General features: G+C 41.9%; 2 protein-coding genes across 12 annotated transcripts in view; one reads left to right on the top strand and one right to left on the bottom strand.

Annotated features, from left to right (window-relative positions):
• Window positions 1-551: 551 nt before the first annotated feature.
• Window positions 552-22,073, bottom strand: rin3 (Ras and Rab interactor 3). Of its 11 annotated transcripts, none has more exons than XM_041069227.2 (15): window positions 21,554-22,072; window positions 18,608-19,184; window positions 17,968-18,076; window positions 17,782-17,854; window positions 16,406-16,497; window positions 15,462-15,490; window positions 14,479-15,323; window positions 9,545-9,719; window positions 9,239-9,410; window positions 9,006-9,127; window positions 8,686-8,872; window positions 8,478-8,609; window positions 7,963-8,129; window positions 3,144-3,264; window positions 552-2,810 (listed from the first exon to the last, which is right to left on the bottom strand). In XM_041069227.2, exons 1-15 carry the CDS (start codon window positions 21,637-21,639, stop codon window positions 2,554-2,556), a joined length of 3,144 nt encoding a protein of 1,047 aa, XP_040925161.1. In that variant the 5' UTR covers window positions 21,640-22,072; the 3' UTR covers window positions 552-2,553. The 11 variants fall into 11 exon arrangements, 8 of the variants coding, with proteins under 8 accessions (XP_040925161.1, XP_055361826.1, XP_028994615.1 ...); XM_055505851.1 differs by having other exon boundaries at window positions 14,479-14,573; window positions 21,554-22,071; XR_003784426.2 differs by adding an exon at window positions 3,775-3,865 and having other exon boundaries at window positions 2,672-2,810; window positions 14,479-15,490; window positions 21,554-22,073.
• The window catches only part of LOC114848352 (uncharacterized), a 103,491-nt gene continuing 94,472 nt past the window's right edge, over window positions 14,917-23,935 (top strand). Inside the window, exon 1 of the mRNA XM_029138777.3 lies at window positions 14,917-15,055. The gene's annotated coding sequence lies outside the window, so the exon portion shown is untranslated. The remainder of the gene's footprint in view (window positions 15,056-23,935) is intronic.

Raw genomic sequence — 23,935 nt, 5'->3', positions numbered from 1 at the left:
CAAATATATAATCTTTTTTTTTAAGTTTCAAAGACCTCAGGTTGTAGAGTGTTGACCTTTAAAGGAGAAGGTTTGATCCCCCACCTTACCACTTTACATTTAGTTTACATTTTATTGTATTTGGTATTCAAACAGAAGTGTAAATGCTGTAATCTGACATTAATAAACCCAGCAAGTTAGATGGATGCAATGTTGGCATGACCATATTATACACGTCTGATGTCGCTCACAGAGGTCCAAGGGATTGCTCAAGGAGTTTGTGTGTTTGCTCAGATATAAAAAATGAGAGGGGTGTATTTTTTCTATTTTGAGATGAGATCAAGATCAAAATTTACTTTTCAAGGACTTTATTGTTTTTTTTTTACTTAGCGTTGTTCAGTTATTTTTTGTAAAATTGAAAAATCATTTGTTGTCTTACTACAGAGTGACGATTCCATGTTAAAGGATGGCAGAACAAACAACTGTTAGCTCACCTAATGAGTTTTCTTTTGCAGTATTTGCACAACCAAAGGTAGTAATTATAGCACACGCACACACACACACACATTAGGCAGGTTGTAGAAAGTATCTGTATTCTGCAAACATTAAATTGGTGACAAGCTGTGAAACAGAAATAAGAATCATGGATATTACCTGGAGATAGTACAGATGTGTCCGTTATTAACATTGTCAGGTACTTGATCTCTTGTCCCCAAAAGTAAGTCAAATGTTTATGTCAAACTATGCTCACTACATCCTTACTTCAGCTCTCTGTATTTAATCTTTGCAGTATTATAATGGATGGTCACATTATCTAAATGTGTAATTAGTTTAAACAGTTTTAATCAAATAAGTGTACAACAAGGAAAGGCTAATGACTGATTGGTGAAAATGAATGTATAGTATGGTGTAACTATCCTTGTGCAGTTTTTCAGACCTTCACTTTGTTCAAGTGTAGTGCACTGCTCAGACAGCTGTTGGATGGTTGAATTGGGTAACACACCCAGGGTTTTTGGATTGGCTTCAATGTCAGGACAACACACTGTGAGAAAGTCCTAAAGAATACACATGAAAAAAAATGTTTTTTACAGCATAAAATATTGGACATACACATGCCAGCTTGTTTGTGTGGTAGTGTTTAGTCTGACTTTGACTTTCCACTTACTGTCTAATTTTACCCATACAGCACATAGGAACAGCGTTAAGTATGTTTATTAATTGTGTATTATAAGCATACCAGGGAAGGGTTTAGTGGTTTGGTACACATAAAATTGGGGAATCTGAATTGTCCTTAAGAGTGTCTAGCATATCCCACTCCAGCATGCGTGCACAGTCCTTACAACCCTTACGAGGAATAAGCAGCTAAAATAGTGAGTGAATGTTGACAGAAAATACATTTATAACACATCAGTGCACAGTGGAATTTTTTTTTTATCATAATCATCCCCTGACTGCATGTCACTGTTTCCTCTCCAGTATAATAAGTAATCTTTCTGTCAGAATCCACTATTAATCTACAGAAAAATACTAAGGTGTAATTTTATAAATTCTACATTGACTGAGTCATAGGAATACATATGCAAAAAGGATTTGTTAGTTTTTTTTGTAATTATTTTGCCCCCCATAAAACATTACCATAAAACCTGACGCCTACAGTAACCCATTATTCTCTATTTGTAGTATTTCCTTCGATCAGCATATACAGTAGTTGATTACAATGGCTAAAATATATGAACTAAAATAGAGCAAAATATATTTTACCATTTGGGGAAACGTTTGTGCCCACACATTTTAAGAATCTACTGTAAGATTCAAAGTTGTGTGTTTTAATTAGGAATCAGGCAGAACTGAAAGTCAGACCACCAACTCTGGTTACTACCCTACAGATTGACCCACAGTACAATAGGTAACATACAATATAAAAAAACAAAACAAATGTGGAATGAAATGTCTTCAACCTTAACTGGAATTTGGTAAGTAAAATGAAAATATTATCAAATATAGTTGCTATGATGTTGCTGCTTCATTCATTTAAAATAACAGGAATTATTTATCACAAAATAATACTGGTAGTAATATCGACAATGAATTTCTGTAATATAGTAGATTATAGTGTTATATCACTATAAATCTAAAGCAGATAATTAGTAACATACAGTCTACACATGTTTAGAGCGAATGTCTGGAGTGTCACAGAGAGTACCATCAAGTACTACAGAGTATATACAGTATGAATATGAGCAGTTACTGTATGTGCATTATTATATTATGGATTATATAAAGTCCTATGCTTTCATCCAGTCCTCGGAGTTGGAGAACCCTTGATGTGACAAAAAAAGTCTCTTTGGAGCCTCTTGTTAGCCTCTGCTGTCTTTTGAAATGCACATGGAAACAAACCAGTTAGAGACTTGAGGTCAAGTAAATTTGATAGACTTGTTGCATCTGTTCAGAAATTGAGAATGCACTAGTCTATATGCTTTGCATTTCAATCTCAACCAGACATTTTAGTCCAAGATTAAACATTCTTCTTCTTCTTGTTTTGTGGTTTGAAAAACTGCATGCTGATCTGTGCCATTACAACTCGATCAGAATCTCCTCTTCTGCCTCTGGCGCTACAGGACGTGTGTTGGCTGTGATTAGGTTTTCTGCAGGTGGAGCTGGGGGTGGGTCACTGGGGCAGGTGCGACTAGGTTTGTTGTTGGACTGTCCTATTGGGTGGTAGACAAAGCAGTAGGTTCCAGGTTGGCAGCTATTCTTCACACTGAGGGCCAACTCTGTAGGGGCCAGGGGCTGGTGGAGACCATCTATATACACACTAAGTGTGTAGGATTCTGGCAGAGTGAAAGAAACAAAATAAATGGATATTACCTGGAGATTGTACAGATGTGTCAGTTATGAACATTGTCAGGTTACTTCATCTCTTGTCCCCAAAAGTAAATCAAATGCTTATGTCAAACTAGGCTCACTACATCCTTACTTCAGCTCTCTGTATTTAATCTTTGCAGTATTATGAAAAAGTGGATGGCCACGTTTTCTAAATGTGTAATTAGTTTAAACAGTTTTAATCAAATAAGTGTACAACAAGGAAATGCTAATGACTGATTGGTGAAAATGAATGTATAGTATATAGTATGGCATAAATATCCTTGTGCAGTTTTTCAGACCTTCACTTTGTTCAAAGCGTGTAGTGCACTGCTCAGACAACTGTTGGATGGTTGTATTAGGGAGCACACCCAGGGTTTTTGGATTGGCTTCAATGTCAGGACAACACACTGTGAGAAAGTCCTAAAGAACAAAGAGATGTTACATACTTTTTACAGCATAAAATATTGGACATACACATGCCAGCTTGTTTCTGTGTGCTCGTGTTAAGTGTGACAGATTTGACCTTCCACTTTCTGTCTGATTTTACCCATACAGTACATACTGTAGGAACAGCGTTAAGTATGTTTATTAATTGTGTATTACAAGCATACTGGGGAAGGGTTTAGTGGTTTAGTACACATGAAATTGGGGAATCTAAATTGTCCTTAGGAGTGTCTAACATACTTTATTCCACGCCAGCATGTGCACAGTCCTTACAACCCTTGTGATGAATAAGCAACTAAAATAGTGAGTGAGTGTTCTAACTATGTTGTATTTAAGCGTAGCATATGACTGGACTGATCCTCAATGCCCCTTGCATGGGAAATTTTATATTCTAAATTTATAATGTTGTATTTTAAAATACTAATCATTTTATGTAGTCATGACGTTTATGTGTGAGTTTCTGGTAATAATTCATTTTGTGCATACCTATGTTTGAGCATGTATGTAGTATACCAGCTTTCAGATTTCTGCATTGGACAGAAGGACAGTTCTGCTCAGGTTTCCTGTCATCTTCACTCTGTCTTGGGGTGAAGAGCAGGGCAACCTTTTGTTGAACCATGTACTTTAAATGCAAAAGTAACGTTCCTGTTTTCTCTAAAGAATATATAACTGAGCTCAAATGAAAATGTCCGCAGTTAAACCTAAAGATAGATCTAAGGGAAGGTCAGATCACTGCTGCCACAATACACACCTCTGGTTCAAAAGCAGCCTGTCACCATTAAAACTGTTAAAAGGTGGACAGATTCAATTTTTTTATATAGTGCCAAATCACAACAAAGTTATCTCAAGGCACAAAGTAAGGTTTAAGACCTTACACAACTAAACCCAACAGATCCCACATAGAGCAAGCCTTTTATTTGACAGCAACAGTGGAGAGGAAAAGCTCCCTCTCTAAAGAGGAAGAAACCTCCAGCAGAACCAGGCTGGATGTGGGCGGCCATCTGCCTTGACCGGTTGGAATGAGGGGATAGAGAGAGAGAAAAGCACAGCAACAACAACAAGCAACCACAGCGCACAGGCAGGATGGTTGGACCAGGTACTGGACACATGTAGGATGGTTGGATCCACAGCTGCCCATCACAGACACATAGCTCCGAGTCCGATGATACCTGTAGGTGAGGACAGAGTGGGGGAGAGGGAGAGCGGGGTAGAAGCACAACTACTGGAGAGAAAGAGACAAGGTCCGTTTAACATGGAACAATGATGGGAGGTTATTGGACAGAAGAGGTAGAAGGAAACAGAGGAGCTCAGTGTATATATTAAGTCCCCCAGCAGTCTACAGTATGTCTATTGCAGCTTAACTAAGAGATGGTTCCTGTGACTAAGAGTCATTGCCAGCGACCTAAACCATCTCTAACTATAAGCTTTATCAAAAAGGAAGGTTTTAAGCCTGATCTTAAAAGTGGCGAGTGTGTCAGCTTCTCAAACCTGAACAGGGCTCTGGTTCCACAGAAGAGGAGCCTGGTAGCTGAAGGCACTGCCTCCCATTCTACATTTAAAGACTCTAGGAACCACAAGTAGCCCAGCAATCTGAGAACGAGGTGTTCTGCTGGGGGCATAAGGAACGATGAGGTCTTTAAGATAAGAAGGAGCTTTATCATTGAGTACTTTGTAGGTGAGTAGGAGAGTTTTAAATTCTATCCTACATTTTACAGGCAGCCAGTGCAGAGAAGCTAATGTAGGAGAAATGTGATCTCTCTCCTAAGTCCTGTCAGAACTCTGGCTACAGCATTTTGAGTTAGCTGGAGGCTTTTTAAGGAGCTGATAGGACATCCTATGAGTAAGCAGTTACAGTAGTCCAGCCTAGAGGTAACAAATGCATGAATCAGTTTCTCTGTATCGCTCTGAGAGAGGATGCTTCTGATTTTAGCTATATTTCTAAGGTGAAAGTAGGCAGTTCTAGAGATTTGGTTAAAGTCAGGATTACGCAGATGTAGGACCCACATGCACTGCACGGACAAGTTAGTATTTTAGCTGGTTCTTTATTGGCACAATCGTGGTCAAGGCAAGTAGGGTCATACACAGGTGAGCTTTCAGCGTCAGTACAAAAGGAGCAGGCTGATCCAAATCGAGGGACAGGCAAGGTCGACAACAGATAATCATGGCAGCAGTACAGGTAAGGATCAGCGTTTCTTTAGGTCAGAACAGTCAGGTACATTACCGGGTTTCCACAGCTGAAGTACAGGCAAGGAGCAGGCAGGAGTCAGGAGTACAAGGTTCAGAACAGGATCAGGAACAAGGTAAGCTATACGACAATGCTGGAAAGTGGTGAGTACACGCAACAATCTGGCAAGTGACTGGTGTGTGTGATCTAAAGCTTAAATACTGGAGCTTGATTACTGGCAAGTGTGTCTGACATGGACCGGTGATTGCATGAGAGCAGCTGTGGTCTGAGTGAAACAGGAAGTCCTTCAAAATAAAACCGGAACTATGACAAAGATATGACAGTAGGCAGACGTGGCGCTGGAGCCAGGACCAGAGATGAGGACCGACGAGACACCGGAACCAGAACCATCAACGAGGACGGACGTGAAGACGAAGGAACAGGAACGATCCCCCTTGGAGGCCAACAGGAACGACCCCCCTTGAAGGCAGACAGGAACTGAGGCAGGAACGACCTCCCCTTGGAGGCTGACAGGACCTGAGGCAAGAACAACCTCCCCTTTGGAGGTCGACAGGACCTGAGGCAAGAACGACCTCCCCTTGGAGGCCGACAGGAGCTGAGTCAGGAACGACCCCCCTTGGAGGCCGACAGGACCTGAGGCAAGAACGACCTCCCCTTGGAGGCCGACAGGGCCTGAGGCAGGAACGACCTCCCCTCTTCAGGGCTGACAAGGGCAGGAACGGTCACTTCAGGGCCGACAGGGATTGGGGCAGGAACGGTCCCTTCAGGGCCGACAGGAAATAGGGCAGGAACGGCCTCCTCCGGGACGACAAGGATCAGACTGACCTCTCCAGGACCAGCGGAGGGCGACACAGCTGCTTCCTCAGGGCCGACGGGGACAGAGTTGGCCACTGCTACCGGACCAACAGGGCTGCATGCGGCCTTGTCTCTGGAGCTGGCAGGTCTGCGTGCAGCCGCTGAGCTTGATGGGGCAGAAGCCGGGCCCGACTGGGCTAGGACTGGACTTAACCGGCGTGTTGTGCCACCGGGCTGGGGCGAGACTGGAGCTTGAGCAAGACATGGCTGAGCTGGAGCTTGAGCGTGACGTGACTGAGCTGGAGCCTGAGCGTGGCAAGATGTCTGCTCTAAGATCAGGGCAGTGATGGCTGCAGACTGAGACGCAGGAACTGAAACAGGCTGAGACGCAGGAACTGAAGCAGCTGCTGACTGCAGCTTCGAGAGTACCAGGGCCTCACGCCGTGCAGGTTCTCTCATGATGAGAGCGACCGCTTTCTGGAAAAGGTACTCCCTCTTGCTCTCTTCATATGTTGAATCGGCTGTGTTCAGAAAGTGCGCGAAAAGGAACACGACTGGAGGAGTACAGTGGAGACAGATCCACTGGTGGACGCTGTCTGGAATGCCTGCGATGAATGTGGGATAGTCGTCTGGAGAACCAGAGAGATCCTCTGCCAGAGAAGACGGCAGTTCGGTCGCAGCGATCGAGGTCTCTGGCACTGGACCTTGGAACCATGCCCCCGCCAACGTCGTGACAACGAGCTGAGTCTCCGTGACTGGCGTGGAATGAGTTTCTGTTTCTTGCCATGACAACTTAAGCTGAAGCCGACGGAGCGGCGACAGGAACGTGAGCTCGAGTCAATGGAGCAGCGTAAGGAACGTGAGCTTGAGCCGACGGAACGGCGACAGGAGCAGCTGCGGAGATGCGGGCAGGCGATCCCTCCGCATCAACTGGAGTCTCTCGAAGAGCACTTGCACTCCGGGGTACTCACGCCACCAGAATTCTTACAGTACACGCAGTAATCCGGCAAGTGACTGGTGTGTGATCTGGAGCTTAAATACTGGAGCTTGATTATTTGATTACTGGCAGGTGTGTCTGACGTGGACCGGTGATTGCATGAGAGCAGCTGTTGTCTAAGTGAAACAGGAAGTCCTTCAAAACTAAAACCGGAACTATGACCAAGACATGACATGTTAATGTATGATGTGTATGAGTGTATGAGAGATCCTGGTCAAAGATGACACCAAGGTTCCTTGCAGTAGAATCTGAAGCTACAGTAATGTTATGCCATACAGGGTGGCTATCTGACTCAATAATGTCTCTCTGATTTTTAGGCCCAAGATACGAATTTCAGTTTTATCTGAATTTAGTTGAGGGGAAGTTTTGGACATCCAGGATTTTATGTCTTTTAAACAACTTTGAAACCAAATGAAACAGATCAATTAGTCAAAATTCAAAGACCTATATAGCTGAGTATCATCTGCATTAACATTGAATGTGCCCCTGTGCTGGGGCAGCAGCATAATTGTAGCAGACAGTAACAGACTGGACAAACTGACTAGGAGTGCTGGCTCTGTTCTGGGGATGGAGCTGGGCCCCCTACATGCTGTAGCTGAGAGGAGGATGCTGGTCAAACTCCTCTCTATCTTAGACAACACCTCCCACCCCCTACACAGTGTGCTGGCTGGACATTACAATACTTATGTACATTTACCCGAACAGATCCTTGGGACATGGACTCTTTGTTGAGTGTGCGTCGTCTTTCCCATCGGTGGATAGAGTCTTGAACCTCTCTGCTGAGCTGCCGTGTTGCTGACCTCTGCTGGTCAAAGGTTTTAATGTGCTCCAGAGCCCCATAGGTGGTGGTCAGATAATAGGAACCTGCAAAGAAACACATGTCAAGGTATGATGAGCAATGTAAATAACACACAGAAAGAAGAAGTGTGATCACTTAAATAGAATGGTTGAGATATTTTGATTGTAATAGTGTATTATTCTAAGTATTGTCATTTTATGTTTAGATTACACCAAGTAACCTTTTTCCAGCTACAATATTACATTAATGAACATAATAGTGCATCAATGTTTTTTTTGTAGTTTTTGAGCTCATACGTTTATACTTTAAATGGAGTGCAGTACTTAATTTACCACCAACAAATATGTGGTGAATACTTTGTATCAGCAGTCATTGTTTTTGGCTTTCAATAACTGTATTTGTGTGTACAGTACCTTCACCTAGTGTTAGCGAGGGGTCCATCAACTCCATCATATATTCAACATCCAGCTGCAAGGCAGACAGATTGGATCTAGCTAGGACATACATCATTACAGGAAGGAAGTCATCAGCACCATAGGCCCGCCCTAAACACACATACACAATGTATGATAACCTTTCCCAAACTGAATCTGTGTTTAGAGGTGAGGGCTGAGTTCTTACCTGGACAGCTCACAGACATCGCATCATAAATGATCTTGCAGGCTTTTAACAGCAGCTCAATTTTTTTCTGAGGAGAATACTCCAGATGAAGGTTGTTGAGTTTGATGCTGATCTTTTCCATTGCAGAGGCCTCGGGGACAGCTGTGGTTATACCTAATGCTGTCGTTGTACTGCCTAGAACAACAGACTGAAATACAAACCATCAATAGTGCTACTGCTGCTGATATAAATATAACTGTTCTATAGTATTAGCTATACATAATACATATAGTACAACTGTAATGTTTGTAATAACTAAATAATATTTTCAAGTTCCCAACCTGGTTTTGGGCCAGTTGTTTGAGGCTGCCATTGGCTGTGTGCAGTTTCTCCAGACTCTGGTAAATCGGTTCCCTTAGTGGCTTCAGTACACTTTTACACATTGCAGCTTCTACTATGTTCTCTGCATAGATACAGCACACACATTCATAAGTGTTACAGATGTTTCTTATATTTAAATAGTAATTGGAATTGTAACAAAACCTGAACAAGCTTTAGCTGGTTAAACAATTACCTATTTTGTCTTGTGAATACTGATGCTGTGGCTCCAACAAGGCTTGTAGCTCTGCACTCTGCAACAGGTAACTTCTGAGTTGAGTCATCATTTGTCTGATCTCCTGTAACAGTTCTGTAGAGGTTAAGTGGTTTGACATGGTCTCCAGGGTGAAAGCACGGTGCTCCTTTACCTAAATACAAAATATAAAAGCTATAATTTCATTCAGTTCATTTTTATTTGATTATTGATTGATTGATTTGATTGTATTAGTTGATTATTGTTACCCAGACAAAAATAGCGTGAGTGTGTGCTTGCCATACCCACCAGATTACCAATGTAGCTTGTAGGAGCCCTGGCCATTTCCACGATGCGCTGTGTGAGACGACGATCATGGCTGATAAGGCCAGTGAGGACAGTGGACAGTCGATAGCGGGCTCGGTCCAACATAACAGTGGTGGAAGTTCTCTTCATTGCTGCTTTGTGGCTTTCTGTAGGACGACTGAAAGGAAATACAAAAAAAAAAAAATCTAATGCTCATTCCTTGAAGGCAAGATGGGCCTAACACTGTTTTTAAGTTGTCATGGCTTTGTCAAGTGATTTGTCAGTTTTTATACCCTTTTCTACCTATTTTGTACCTTTTTCTTTTGTTAACATAAGTGTTGTTGTGTTTTGATGGTTAGCACTTTGCCTTATAGCAAGACGCTCCTGGGTTAAATTTCAGGGTCACCAGGTACCTTTTTGTGTAAAGTTTGCATGTTCTCCCTGTGCTTGCTAGAGTCTCCACCCAAAACATACGCTGCCCCAAAAAATGGAATACTTAAACAATGTAACTCTGTCAATCACTCTTCTGTAAAATCAAACTGCACACTTAGGAAGCAACTCTGATTGACAATCAATTTCACATGCTGTTGTGCAAATAGAATAGACAACAGGTGGAAATTATAGGTAGTTAGCAAGACACCGCCAATAAAGGAGTGGTTCTGCAGGTAGGGACCACAGACCACTTCTGTTCAGTTCCTACTGTATGCTTTCTGGCTGATGTTTTGGTCACTTTTGAATGCTGGCTGTGCTTTTATTCAAGTGGTAGCATGGGACGGAGTCTGTAGCTCATCCAGGATGGCACATCAATGCAAGCTGTGGCAAATGGCTACCTACATCCATCCTGGTTCTGCAGCAGGCTTCTTACTCGTTAGAGAGGGAGCTTTTCCTCTCCACTGTTGCTGTCAAATGTAATTAATTACAGTTAAAGGCTTGCTGTATGTGTCAAAGGTTCCTACAAGACGAAGGCATTGATGCTACAGACTGGCCCGTTTGTTCCCCAGACCTGAATCTAATTGAGCACATCTGGGACATCATGTCTCACTCCATCCACCAACGCCATGTTGCACCACTGTCCAGAAGGTGGAAGATGCTTTGGTCCAGGTGTGGGAGGAGATCGCTCAGGAGACCATCCACGACCTCATCAAGAGCATGCCCAGGTGTTGTAGGGAGGTCATGTTTATAATTTGGTTGATTAGGAAGTCTAAATATAGTTCATAGTAAGTTTGAGAGGGGGTGTTTCTCTGTGTGGACTGACAGATAAGATAGTGAAAAGGATTTAATGGCAGAGAGGGAAACTGTATGTTTTGCTGTTTTGGATTGCATCTACTCATCATTTTTATGGGAATGTGTAAATGACAATTGTTAAAATGCAGATTCTGGGAGAGTTTTGTCACAGCTTAGCTCCCCAAGCCCTAGGTGGATATGGACCGGCAAGCTGCCATCATTCACCAGTTTTTTTTCTGCCCTGACCAGCTGTGGACTATTTCGGGTCATCAACATGTTTATTTAACTCTGCTTTGGTAACCTGTCGAGTACTAGTCTGTCTTACTACTGCACTTCTATGATACAGCAGTCTCTCTGTTTCACTCTGCTTCCCCTCCTCCTGGAGGCCGACAGGAACCGAAGCTGGAAAAACCTCCTCCTGGAGGCCGACAGGAACCAAAGCTGGAACGACCTCCTCCTGGAGGCCGACGGGCACCGAAGCTGGAACGACCTCCTCCTGGAGGCCGACGGGAAAGGGAACGGCTTCCTAACTGGAGCCGACAGGAACAAGAATGGCTCACTCACTGGAGCCGACAGGAACAAGAACGGCGTCCTCTCTGGAGCCGTCAGAAACTGGGATGGCGTCCTCTCTGGAGCCAACAGAAACTAGGATGGTGTCCTCTCTGGAGCCAACAGAAACTGGGATGAGGTCCTCTCTGGAGCCAACTGAAACTGGGATGGCGTCCTCACTGGAGCCAACTAAAACTGGGATGGCGTCCGACAGTGCTGCTTGCGGCCTCCTCTCTGGAGCCGACAGTGCTGCTTGCGACTGTAAAGCTCGACGGAGTAGACACTGTGCCTGACTGGGCAAGGGCTGCACTTGACCAACGTGTTTTGTCACCTGGCTGGGACAAGGCTGGATCCTAAGCGTGACACGGCTGGACTAGATCCTGAGCGTGACAGGTCTGGACTGCAGCCTGCACGTGACATGGCTGGGCTGGAGCCTGAGCGTGACAAGACTGGACTGGAGCCTGAGCGTGACAAGACTGGACTGGAGCCTGAGCGCGACAAGACTGGACTGGAGCCTGAGCGCGACAAGACTGGACTGGAGCCTGGGTGCGACACGACTGGACTGGAACCTGAGCGCGACAAGACTGGACTGGAACCTGAACATGACAAGGCTGGACTGGAACCTGAATGTGACAAGGCTGGACTGGAACGTGAATGTGACAAGGCTGAACTGGAACCTGAATATGACAAGACTGGACTGGAGCTCGAGTGTGACATGGCTGATCTGAAACCTGAGCGTGACATGGCTGATCTGGGGTCTGAGCTTGACATGGCTGATCTGGGATCTGAGCTTTACATGACTGACCTGACAGGGGCGCAGGAACTGATGTGGCTGCTGGCTGCAGGCCTGGGAGTTCCAGGGCCTCACGCAGGGCAGATTCCCTCAGGACAAGAGCGGCTGCCTCCTCAAACAGATATTCCCTTGTGCCCTGGTCAGCTGTCGAATCAGCGGTGTTCATAAGGTGGGCGAAAAGGAATGCAACCGGAGGAGTACAGTGGAGGCGGATCTGCTAAACGACGCTGTCCGGGATGCCTGCTATGGCGGTGGGACAGTCATCCAGCGGGCCGGAGAGATCCTCTGCCGGGGAAGAGAGCGGTTCGGACACAGCGACCGAGGCCTCTGGGCCCTGGACCTTGGAACCGTGCCCCCGCCGACGTCGTCCGGAGCGCCTATGACTGACTGTCGATTGAAGCGCTGGGAGCGGCACGGGCTGGGTTTCCGTGGCTGGGTCCGCGTGGCGAACAGAGACAGCGGAGTCCGGAGCTTGGGCTAGAGCAGACGAAACGGCGACAGGAACGGGGGCTTGAACTGCCGGAACGGCGACCGGAACAAGAGCTTGAACTGCCGGAGCGGCATCAGGAACGGGAGATTGAACCGCCGGAGCGGCAACAGGAACGGGAGCTTGAACCATCGGAACGGCGACAGGAATGGAAGCTTGAACCGCCGGAGCGGCGACAGTAACAGCGGCAGCGACACGAACAGACGATGCGTGTAGGGAGCGTGCCAAGTCCCTCCGCATTAGCCGGAGCCTGTCAAAGAACGCCTTCACTCCGGGGTACTCACGCCACCAAAACTCGTCCTCTAGTATTTCGATGCCTAGTTTGACTATGCAGAGCCGGGCAGGAAGACTGGACGCTTCCGCGTATTCTCTGGCCAGCCTTTCGAGGTCCTCGCGAATATCCTCTGGTAAACTCGGGCAAAAAAATTCCATTACTCCGGTGAGAGGTTTGTGCACGGAGCCGAACAGACAGGAAAAAGAAAAACAAAAATGGTCACTGACCTGGGTGAAGGCTGGGCACTGGCTGGGTCCAAGTCTGATTGTTCTGTCAGGATGCGGCAGAGAGCGGACCCACATGCACAGTGCCAGAACACAAGGTAGGTGGTGAGAAAATCAGGGTTTATTCCAGTAATCGTTGTCACAAACAGTCCAGGTCATACATGATAGAGCCAAATACATCCAGGCGAAGGTACAGTCAAGGGACAGGCAGGAATCGGCGGTCAGAAAACAAACATGATCTTGCACAAGGTGACTAGACTGGAAACGCTGGAAAGTGGTACGGAAACTTAACAATCAGGCAGCTGGCTATGGTAAGTACTGGTGGTTAAATACAGAAGACTGATTGCTAAATTATTGACAGGTGTGCATGGTGATCTGGGAGAAACAGGAAGTCTATAAAAATACAACAGGAACTAGAACATGACAACATGGATGAAAACTCAGACCTTTCAAAATAAAACTGGAAACAAAACCAAAACCTGACACCTTGACTGATATATTGGTTTCTTGTTTCATGTATTGATGTTCTCTGTTTTCATTACTTATTACCTCCTGGAAGCTCCAGTGAATTTCTGTTATTTACGTATTGTTTTCTGGCACGACAGTGATCTGCAGTTTTACTTACCATTACACTAGTCCACTAGGACACTTACTGCCACTGTCATTAGGTATGGGTTTTTCCCATGTTTGAGTAATTGATAGGTTTGCCAATCCAAAGTATTGTGTACAATAAACCCTGGATTTCAAATTCACTGGTATTTGGTGGTTTCTGTGAGTAGCTTCTAGCCCTGTGTAATAGGGTGTGGCAAGTATTGTGTTTATTGTTGCTTTCCTAAGTAACCTTGACCCTAAGAATCAAAAAACACGTATGTTTAAGACATTTTTAAAGAACATTTTCAACATTTGCAACCCTTCCTTCTCTCAGTGTGATTCACAGTACATGCAACTAAATTATCACAGTTTCTTGAAAACAAAGTCTGTGCTAAATTCTGGTTACACCTCAATATGCCACTTACACCAAATAACTACAGTAATCCTAAATAAATGTTTGAATTATATGTTTTTGCATTACTATCCAGAGATCATCCACTAAACTGACTGACCTGCTCGTCATCACTAAACAATCTAAATCCATCCATACTAAAATGACTAAATAATCTACACTCTGCAATAAAGCAATGTAACTGATAGCCGTGTAGGTTGATTTGTATATGATGAACATTTTTTTAATTTTATCATGTAGTGTATTTTATACTTGTTATTTATTTTTACATGCTTGCTATACAAACCTATTGTAAACACAATATATTTATTATACAAGAATTGGCAGCTTTGGAAAGACAGAATTAAAGGGTGGGCCTCAGCAAATTGAAAATTCAAACCTACTTGTGGTTTTGCTCCTGTTCCTGAAGTGACTCTGCTTCTTCTTCTGTGCTGCTAGTAGAACAGGAGTCTGCATCAGTTCCTATTGCAGCACCCCCCTGTGGAGAATACAATGACACATCTGGCCAGCCCATTTGTGAGGAAGAAGGGGGGCTTTTGGCTAATCCTTTATTCTGACTGGGGCACACAGGTGTTTCTGGTGGTCTCTTTCTTGGTGGTGGAACTGGACGAGATTGTTTTGCGGATATTTGTTCCTCCTCTTTTTTTATTGCAACCTTTTCCTCCTTCTTCTCCCCTTTCTTTTTTCTGTCCGCTTTTCCCTCCTCCTCCTCTTGTTGCTGGTGGCTGTTGTCTTGCTCCACCAACTCACCATGACTTGCTTTATTTCCTGTTTTCGCCTCTCCCTTCTCTCCTCCCCCCAATTTTTGTGTTTTCTTTGCAGGATTTTGTTCCTTCTCTCTTCCCGTATCTTCTCCTACCTCCGTGACGGTGCTCTTTCTGCGTGAAGTGCAACAAAGTGGAGCAGGAGGCAGAGGGGGAGCAGTTCTGCTCTGCAGGAAAACGGGAGGCCTTGATGAAGGTGATGTTAACATTACCTTCCTATTCTCTTTCGCCCCTACTCCTTTTTCATCCTCTTTTTTCTCAGTTGCTTTAGTTATAGAAGATGAAGGTTGATTTAAGGAAGGAGCCAAGAAGAGAAGGGTTGTCCCAGAACTAGAACCCAAGCTGGGAGGTCGGGGTGGTGGGCGTTTGTATTTCATCTCTTTGTCTGGCTTGTTCTGAATCTGACCTTTGACCTCTGGAGCAACCGTCTGTGGAGTTTCTCCATTTTGTGGGGAGGATGTACTCTTTTGATTGGTGACCCCATGTGTGCAGGTAGAAGACATGTTGGGGTCAATGTCAGAGCACATTTCTACTGGGACTGGGTTGATATACCAATATGATGTATTGTAACATTGATCCAAATCTTGGTCCTGTTTTTTTACCTTCTGGTTGAGATCAGATGTCCAAAAATCTGCAACACACACTGAGTGTTAATCAAGATGTGCTGTGCTCTGTAACTAGATTCATTGTAATTGATTGGTAGTTTTTCAGTCTCACATTGCACATTGTTGTTATTTTGTTGCTGAACTCCGATATTTAATGGTGACCTTTTAAAACAGCACTTGCGCATCATTCACTTTCTAAATACTGAGAACAATAATAATGACATAAGCCTTATATGATGTGGCTTAAGTATATGCAGAAGCTTTAGCCAGTGTAAATTGACTGTACTAAGCAATTTGATTAGAATACATTTAAAAAGGTTAAGGTCTGTGGGTTAAGATAGGGACAGATTTTTATTTAGGTGCATTTAATAGACCTGATTCTTGCAGTTGAAGTGAGATTGCCACACAACTAACAGGCACATATAGAAAGTCTATCTGTCTGTTCTACAAGTGATACCCAAATTAACCACATTCGATAGAATGTGTAAGTGAGCTTTATACCTTTTGCTGATTATTTACTGTAGTCGTCATAGAGAGCTATGCTAATCAGCAAGATGTCAAATTGTTTTGCCTTTATCTAAAATGGTAAAATGTAATAGGATATGCTAAATAATATAGAAATAAAATATATTATACTATATATTCATTCATAAATACATTATACTGCCTACACAATATGTGCTGGACATTAGTGCTTGCAATAAATAAGAATTTCTTATCTCTGTACTACACTACAGTAATACTATGTTTGCCATAGTTTGCCATAGAATTTAGTTTTTTGTTATCACATTGATTTACATATTTACATTAACCTTTATCAATTTCTGCAAAGTACTCTGATTCATTAAACTTAATTTTATAATTTTACTCTCTTTTTACTGTATCCTACCTTTTGCTGTGACCCACATTCGGTGTACTATCTTTAATGTAGATTTATCTACCTGCACCCATAGCAGAGATGGTCTCCAGTTCCTCCCGCTTAGTTGCCGTGGCAATGGCCAAAGGTAGCATCAGTGTAACAGCCAGGATGTCCCTAATTGGTAGATTCATATGACCAGCATTACATATACTGTGTATTTTGAGTACAACCTGCCTTTGCCCTGACTGTGTATGTGTGTATGTGTTTCAACACTCACTGATCAAAGTACTCAGTGAGTATACCTATATAATAAAGTACTAGGTATGCATGTGTACTCTCAAGTAATTTAAAATTACTTTATTATTTAATTTATTATTACTTTATTACTAAATTATTTATTTCTCAGTTTTTAAGGGTGGTCTGTCAGAAAGTAATTCTACTAAAGATAAGATAATTCTAGTTTATGGTGATTGCTGAGGTCATAGTTTGCACTTTGCTTTATTGCAAAGATTCTGTTCTTGTGTTTAGGTCACCATATTTAAAATGAATGAGGGGGTTAAAACATTAAAACCATCTCCTAATAAGTTCAAGCGTTTATTGTCATATGTACAGGTTTCCCTGTACAATGAAATTCTTACATTGCTTGTCCACAATGAATGCCAGAATAAATAAAATAATAATACTAATAATGCATTCCAGTCTGATACCACTACCTATTGACCTCTATAATGATCATATATTAGAAATATCACATTTCTTACAGATCTTTACAACATATAAGTGGCCAGTATGTATATCTTGTAAGTAAATGTATTGATACATACTTTGATAAAGGCTTCATGCACAGCATACTAAAGTTGTGTATGCATAGTATTTAATAATTTACTGTGCACATGTAGTAGTGCTGTACATCGTGCATATATAATACTTATATAATACACTTAGTTGACACTTTATTTGATCCTAGCTGTACTAAATCTCACTTTATGAAGTTGATACTTTATTAGGAGAAATGGTAATTTAGTTTGCTTTGCACTGTCATTGTGTATTTTAAATTACCACTATTAGATAGTAATTAGGTGTGTAAAATACTATGACAAGAAGATTTATTGCTGTATGGTATTGGGCTATATTCGTTCCAGCCATTTATAATAAACTTTCAAGTCAGTATACAGAATAGTCATGTGCAAAATTTAGTAACTGACTTTTCTGAATTTTTTGTAACTACAGAGTAGTTACAGCAAAGTTGTTTTGTGAAGCCAAAACCCCGTTTCAGCAGAAACACCTCATACATCATTGTGAAGCATGGTGGTAAGGTGATGATTTGAGCTTGCTTTGCAGCCACAGGACCATGACCCCTTATAGTCATTCAGTCACCTTGAACTTCTGTCTATGCCAACGTACTAAATTTTGCACATGATTGTAATTACAATACTTAAAAACTAAATGCACATCTACCTGCTGACACAGTAGAAGGAGATCAGTTTGAAGATGTCATCAAAGACCAGAGAGGAACCATCTAAATGGACAACTGAGACAAAAACATGACTCAATCACTAACTGTTCAAATTTGCGATTATGCATGGAAAGCCTCTATTTTGTTGACTGTAGCCCCTAAAAGTCAGAGGGTGCACAAACACATACATGTCTTGTGTTGTTTGACCATCACACTGTGTACAAGTGGTGCCTTATGCTCATCAGGGAGGCGTACTGACACAGTCATACTATAGTCCTCTGTGTGAACGACAAACACCTGCAAATGTCAACATGAGTAGTTAATGTGAGAAAGGAGGACAAGTATGTGACAGTAACATGTTAAACTAGACAAACATACAATATCTGGAACAACAGAAATAAAATATTTACAATTATTAAAAAAGTCCTTATAGCATGAAACAAAGGATGATTAATGCTAGTAAATGTTCAACAGCTTAGATGAGATGTCACTGACTAATTCTGAAACTAAGCTGGGTACTGGGTAAAAGGCAAATTAAAGGTGTGTCCTCCTGTTTTAATTTAGATGTTAGTAGGAATAATAAATGTGTGTATCTCATATTAATATATAAAACAAATGCCGCCCGAGCAGATGATGCAAAGAGGTTTTAAGTTGTTTTTTTTAATAAAAAAATTATGCATTACTGACAAATCACCGGCTCTGTGTGTGTGTGTGTGTGTGTGTGTGTGTGTGTGTGTGTGTGTGTGTGTGTGTGTGTGTGTGTGTGTGTGTGTGTGTGTGTGTGTGTGTGTGTGTGTGTGTGTGCGCGTGTGTGTGCGTGTGTCTCACCCCAGCGTTCTCCTTCTCCAATATTATATTAATTTGGTGTAGGCTAAGTCCTTTGGGCTGCCATACTGAAGTGGTTCCAAGCAGGCAATCTATGGGACTTAGCAATGGAGGAGATGAGGAGAATGGTGGCATGACAGGGAGGGGTGGAGGAAGCAGGGAGGAGGAGGCAAATGATGCTGTAGAAGATAGTGAAAGAGGAAGAGCAGCAGGAGTAGATGTTGGAGAAAGATCATGGGAGACACTTGCCTGAAGAGAAAGTAGAGGAGAAATAGATACCATAGTAGGAGAGAGAGTAGTTGGAAGAGCCAGAGAAGGAGGGTTAGAAGGGAGAGGAGGAGAAACTAAGAGAGGAGCAGATTTGGTGGGGATGTGGGCAGGAGGTTTAGATACAGGAGGAGAAAGTAACAATGGAGCAGATGTAGGTAGAGGAGGTCGAGAGGGAAGATAAGAGGTCTTCGGTGGATGTTTGGGTCGACATGGCCTGGATGGAGGGTGGGAGGAAAGGGAAGGTGGAGATAAGGGAGAAGATGAATGGATGGATGGAGTACTGAGTATTCCTGACACTGGGCTTGTGTGGCTGTAAAGATAAAATTGCAAAATGTAAGACGGATAATGTGTGGAGAGTGCTTAGATTTAGTCTGACCTTCAGTTTCCTCTCTGAAACAAGCATATGGTCAACAGATCTGGACTTGTCCCCTTTGACTAGGACACTGAACACTGGCTTAGGACACGTCCGAAGCCACTGAACGTAGCAACTTAGTTAGCTGCTAGCTGTTAGCGAGTAGGTAGAGCAGAGCCCATACGAATGGGCTGATAAGTTCTGATCAGCCCATTTGTTATGGGTGACAACATCCGAAGTTGTGTTCTTATTCATACATTTGAACACACATTCACACCATTCACTGGTGGCAGACCTGCTAGTCAGTTTAAGCTGAGCACATAATTGTTCCACTTGTCCTGTGATTCATGGGTGACTGCTCTACCTCTTGAGCCATTGCCACCCCAAATAATAGTAGTTTGTGATTGCTACATTTGTGTGTATGTGTGTATATTATGTAATTGTTTACATTTCAGGGAAGAATTCCCAAGATAAATGACACAAAATTAATAAATTCAATATACAAATGTTTTGCTTTTATATGACAATCATTCACTTTTATTTCAGCAGAAATTTCAACGTTGAATCATCAACATCATAATTATGGTTGAATAACCATTGGATTGATTTTGATTTTGAAAGGTGAATCAACGTTGATGGGGCAACGTTATTTGCTTGCAGACAACGTTAGAGCATTAAACGCTAGCAATAAAAATTTAAACATGTTTAAATGTTGTATCAACATTACAAATATTTTTTGACATTGAAGGCTGGTTGTGTGCCGTTTTCATTGTGCTGTCAGTGAAAAGCTGATTTTTTTTAACTTTTACAGTATTTGTACCAATTTCTAAGCCATTTTGGTGCAACCTGTGCACCATACCTTTAGTCCTGTATCGGAAAGAGAAGTTGCTTACAGTGTGATTCACCACATCTAATTTTAGCTTTGATGCACTGGCTTCCGGCTACCAGTTTTGTTCATAGTACTTACTTCCTGTTTTCTGAATGTACTTTAACGTTGAATACAATTTAAACTAGATTCTGCTTTGTGTTGTGCATCACAAAGTGATTGCTGTAAATTATTGCTTGTGCCCTTTGAGCCAGAACAGTGAATTTTAACTCCTGCAATCTTGATCATATTTTTTGACAACATTTTTTTCACTAAGATCATGCCCTCACATTTACTCAATTACTCAACCTCTATGCTGCAGGCATGGTGGAGACTTTCTCAGCTGTCAATTGGGCAAAAGGTGCAGTACACCCTGGACAAAACAGCAGTCCAGCACAGCATCACAATATCGACAAAGACAACCACCACCTCTCTATTTACACCAGCCAACCTACAGTAATATGTATGAATTCAGACTGTGGGAGAACAAACTCCTCAGAATTTAGACACCAAACTGTAAAAGCTCAAGGAAGTTCTCCAAACTATCGATTTCTACATTATTTTATGCTATCTGGGGTGTTAAAGATAAATTATGTAATAGTGAATGTAGTGAATAGTGATGTAAAAGTGATCATCTAAAGTAAGTATCGTGATAATTTAATCAGTGCCATATTAGCCGTCTAAAACGTTTTTAACATGGAGCAACCAGGTTTAAAAATGTTACCTGATAACCTTGTTATTACTAACATATTACGTCTATTGTTACAACTATGATGCACTATTACCACTATTACCTTGTGATTTAATGAATACTACACCACTATTACAATGTTTCAAACAAAAAAACAAATTATGAATGATGATTATGTGAATAAATGTAAATGCCATAAGATCTACACAAACTGACCCCTAGTTTGAGAGGTTGGAAAGCATTAGCACAGTAACTGTCACTCATTTCCACCAGCTTTAACAAAGGTATTCAAAAGCAAACTCATTTTGACATGACATACTTCAGTGGCCAAAGAATAATCAGACATCAAGCTTATGCCAATGTGAATTAAATAACCAAACATGATTTCAGTTTTCTTCATAACTTAGAATCTAAGGAATCTGATCTGCCTTTTCTTCAAGTGCTCACTTTTACTCAAAAGATAAGTCAAGTCAAAGATACTTCAGTAGGTCTTAATCTAGTAATTAATGTGTATGTTAACTGTGTTTTTAAAATGTTTAAGGCAACATAAAATCAGGATATCCCAAGAACTGTGAGAAGCTCGTGACCTATATATTAGTCAATGAGTCATCAACATCTGTTTTTCCTCTTCTGGGTGTCTGACTTTCAACCCAAAGTCTCCCTCCCCTTCAAAGCAGTTATAACTTTTTTTATTCCCCAACAGATTACGCCGCCTACATTGAATTTTTCACTTAGCTACAGTATACTTTCACAGATCCTTCACAAACTCACCTAATGTCCTGAGAATCAACGGTTGCTTCCATTATATTTCCAAAGATTGGCTGCTCGATTGCCCACTCTGTCTCTCTGAGTTCCATTGAAAACCCCGCCCCTCTCCTTTTTTACCGCTTGTTGATCAGTGCAAGATTGAATAAGGAGAATCTAAAAGGCAAAGGGAAAATATGTGTCTTTGTTTCAGTCCTGCCCTCGGTTTTAGCCGCTACTTCCTGAGGTGAACGTCAAGCAGGAAGAGGCCGAACACTTACTGTAGGTCAGACTTCCCCTGCCTTTTTTTTGTCTATGACATATCTTCTTAAAGATTATGTCTCTACAAAGATGCTTTTTTTGTCTAGTGTTGATTCTCTTATTGTAGTAATGTTTTTATGTGGAGACTGTTTAATGTATATATTTGTCCTGCATTTCCTTATGCTCAAACTATTGAAAGTCCCCACACTCAGCAGACTCCTCAGTCTCCTCCTCTCCCTTCTTCTCTTCTCCCTTTTGCTTTAAAGCCTTCCAGATGCTACTTCATGTAAACTATGGAATGTCCAACTCCCCTTGTAGCAGAGAGGAGCCACTGGAGGGAGCCATGTTATAAAGCATTACACACTGAAGGGCGATGGTAGAATATTAGCACTAGTAAAATACATGTTAAGTGATTTTTCAGGAAATCATATAATGTATGATAATATAAATTCTGCACACTTCTTAACAAATTAAGTCTGAATTTGGCTGTTAGCCAGAGTTCCTATGGTGACCTTGTTTACAAAAGGTTGCTTAGACTACACAGCATACAGTAAACATTAGCATTTCTTTACTTTATCTGAATACAACTAAAAAAACTCTGTGATTGCAACTTTGCATCTGTCACTGAAAAGATGCTTATTAAAGTATTACTTGTGAAAATATGAGACAGTAGCAGGCAAATGACTGTCATTAATATGTAATATATTATATGTGTAGTATCATATAGTTTACAAAACATTTGTCTCAGTTACAGGCCAACATATGCTGTCCCAGAAGCCTGCTGTGATGCTGCTCAAAAGATTTCTATGTCACAATCAGCCCTTCACACCGCTAGAGGCGCTCTTGTTTTGTTTTCTTTAGTGTCCTCCCTATTACTGGTTTGATTTGTTTCACCTGTTCTTTTGTGTTTATTAACATTCATTTTGAGTTTGTCAAGTCGTAAGCATGACTATTATGTCAGAAGTAATCAAAGAAGTTTTTCTGAAGATGTGGGGTTTGTGTTCTCGTTAATGTCCTATCTCCCATCCTGTGCCAAGGTTTGTACTTCATGGTGTCTTTGTGTTTAGTTTGGTAGTTTAGCCTGTAGTAGTGCTGTCTTTAGTTGTAGTTAGTTTTTTTGCTAAGCAGTGATTTTTAGTTCTGACTTTATGTTTTGAGCTTTAGTCCTGTCAAGCAGTGAGTTAATGTTTGTGTGTTATATGCTTAATAAAATTACTGTTAATTTCAGCTCTGAGTTTTGGGTCGTTGCATTTGGGTTCCACCCTTCACCTGTCTTATCAAGCCTCGCCAGTTAGGAACCGGTTAACATTCTAACTATTCCTCTACTTTTGAATGTGCTTTCTGTTTGCAGCTAATCGTATTTTAGTTGAAACAGACATTAAGAATTTGGTGACTCATTTGTTTACCAAGAGTTGGTTGCAAGATTTGGTGAGAACCTTGCTCAGATTACACTCATTATTTTGTAATATCTGAGTAAGATGGATGCAGCAACTCAGCATGACTCTCACAAAATGTTGCTAAAGCTCTTAGTCTTTGAGGGAAATTAAACTATCACTGTAATTAGCATAACAGACAGAAAAATGTTTTGCTAATAAGCTTTATGGTGTCTTACCTGCTCTAGAATAAAATGTGGATCCACCCAGCTGGGCTGATTTTGAGGAAATTTCACTATTGGCTTGGAAATGGAAATGTGTATGTTTATTGTTACTGTAACCCAGATATTCTTTGTTCTTGTCCTCATGTCTCACATACACACAGACACTAAATCCCACTTGAGCTCACACAGCGATCAAGCATAATAATAGGGAGTGTGACTTAGTCTCTGTCAATCACACAAAACTCCACAGATGTGACTTACTGTATCCTATCATAACATTATCACACAGTTTTATTAACATGTTGCCATGTTGTATGCACAATAAACTAAGCCACCCATGAACATCTACTGTATACAACCAAATAAACGCCACGGCTGGCTACAATACTAAATATATATATATATATATACCACTCTATTCTCACCCTCCGTGGGTGGTCTCATCCACTTTCCAAGTTCGGGTCCAGTAAGCTTGAGGGTTCTGCGCAGTATCCTTGCTGTTCCTAGGACTGCACTTTTCTGGACTGAGATGAGACTGAGCCCTTGGTATT

The sequence above is a fragment of the Betta splendens genome, chromosome 22, assembly GCF_900634795.4.
Source record: "Betta splendens chromosome 22, fBetSpl5.4, whole genome shotgun sequence".
In the NCBI taxonomy this organism is placed as follows: domain Eukaryota; kingdom Metazoa; phylum Chordata; class Actinopteri; order Anabantiformes; family Osphronemidae; genus Betta; species Betta splendens.
This window is presented reverse-complemented; position numbering and strand designations above follow the sequence as displayed.

Excerpts from the sequence above, each read along its gene's own strand:
- rin3 (XM_029138781.2), bottom strand. The coding sequence starts at position 21,639 with ATGGAACTCAGAGAGACAGAGTGGGCAATCGAGCAGCCAATCTTTGGA. Across the intron at positions 9,411-9,544 it reads CAAGCTACATTGGTAATCTG|GTAAAGGAGCACCGTGCTTT; the intron begins GTGGGTATGGCA and ends TTTTGTATTTAG. Across the intron at positions 2,811-3,143 it reads ACGCTTTGAACAAAGTGAAG|AATCCTACACACTTAGTGTG; the intron begins GTCTGAAAAACT and ends TCACTCTGCCAG.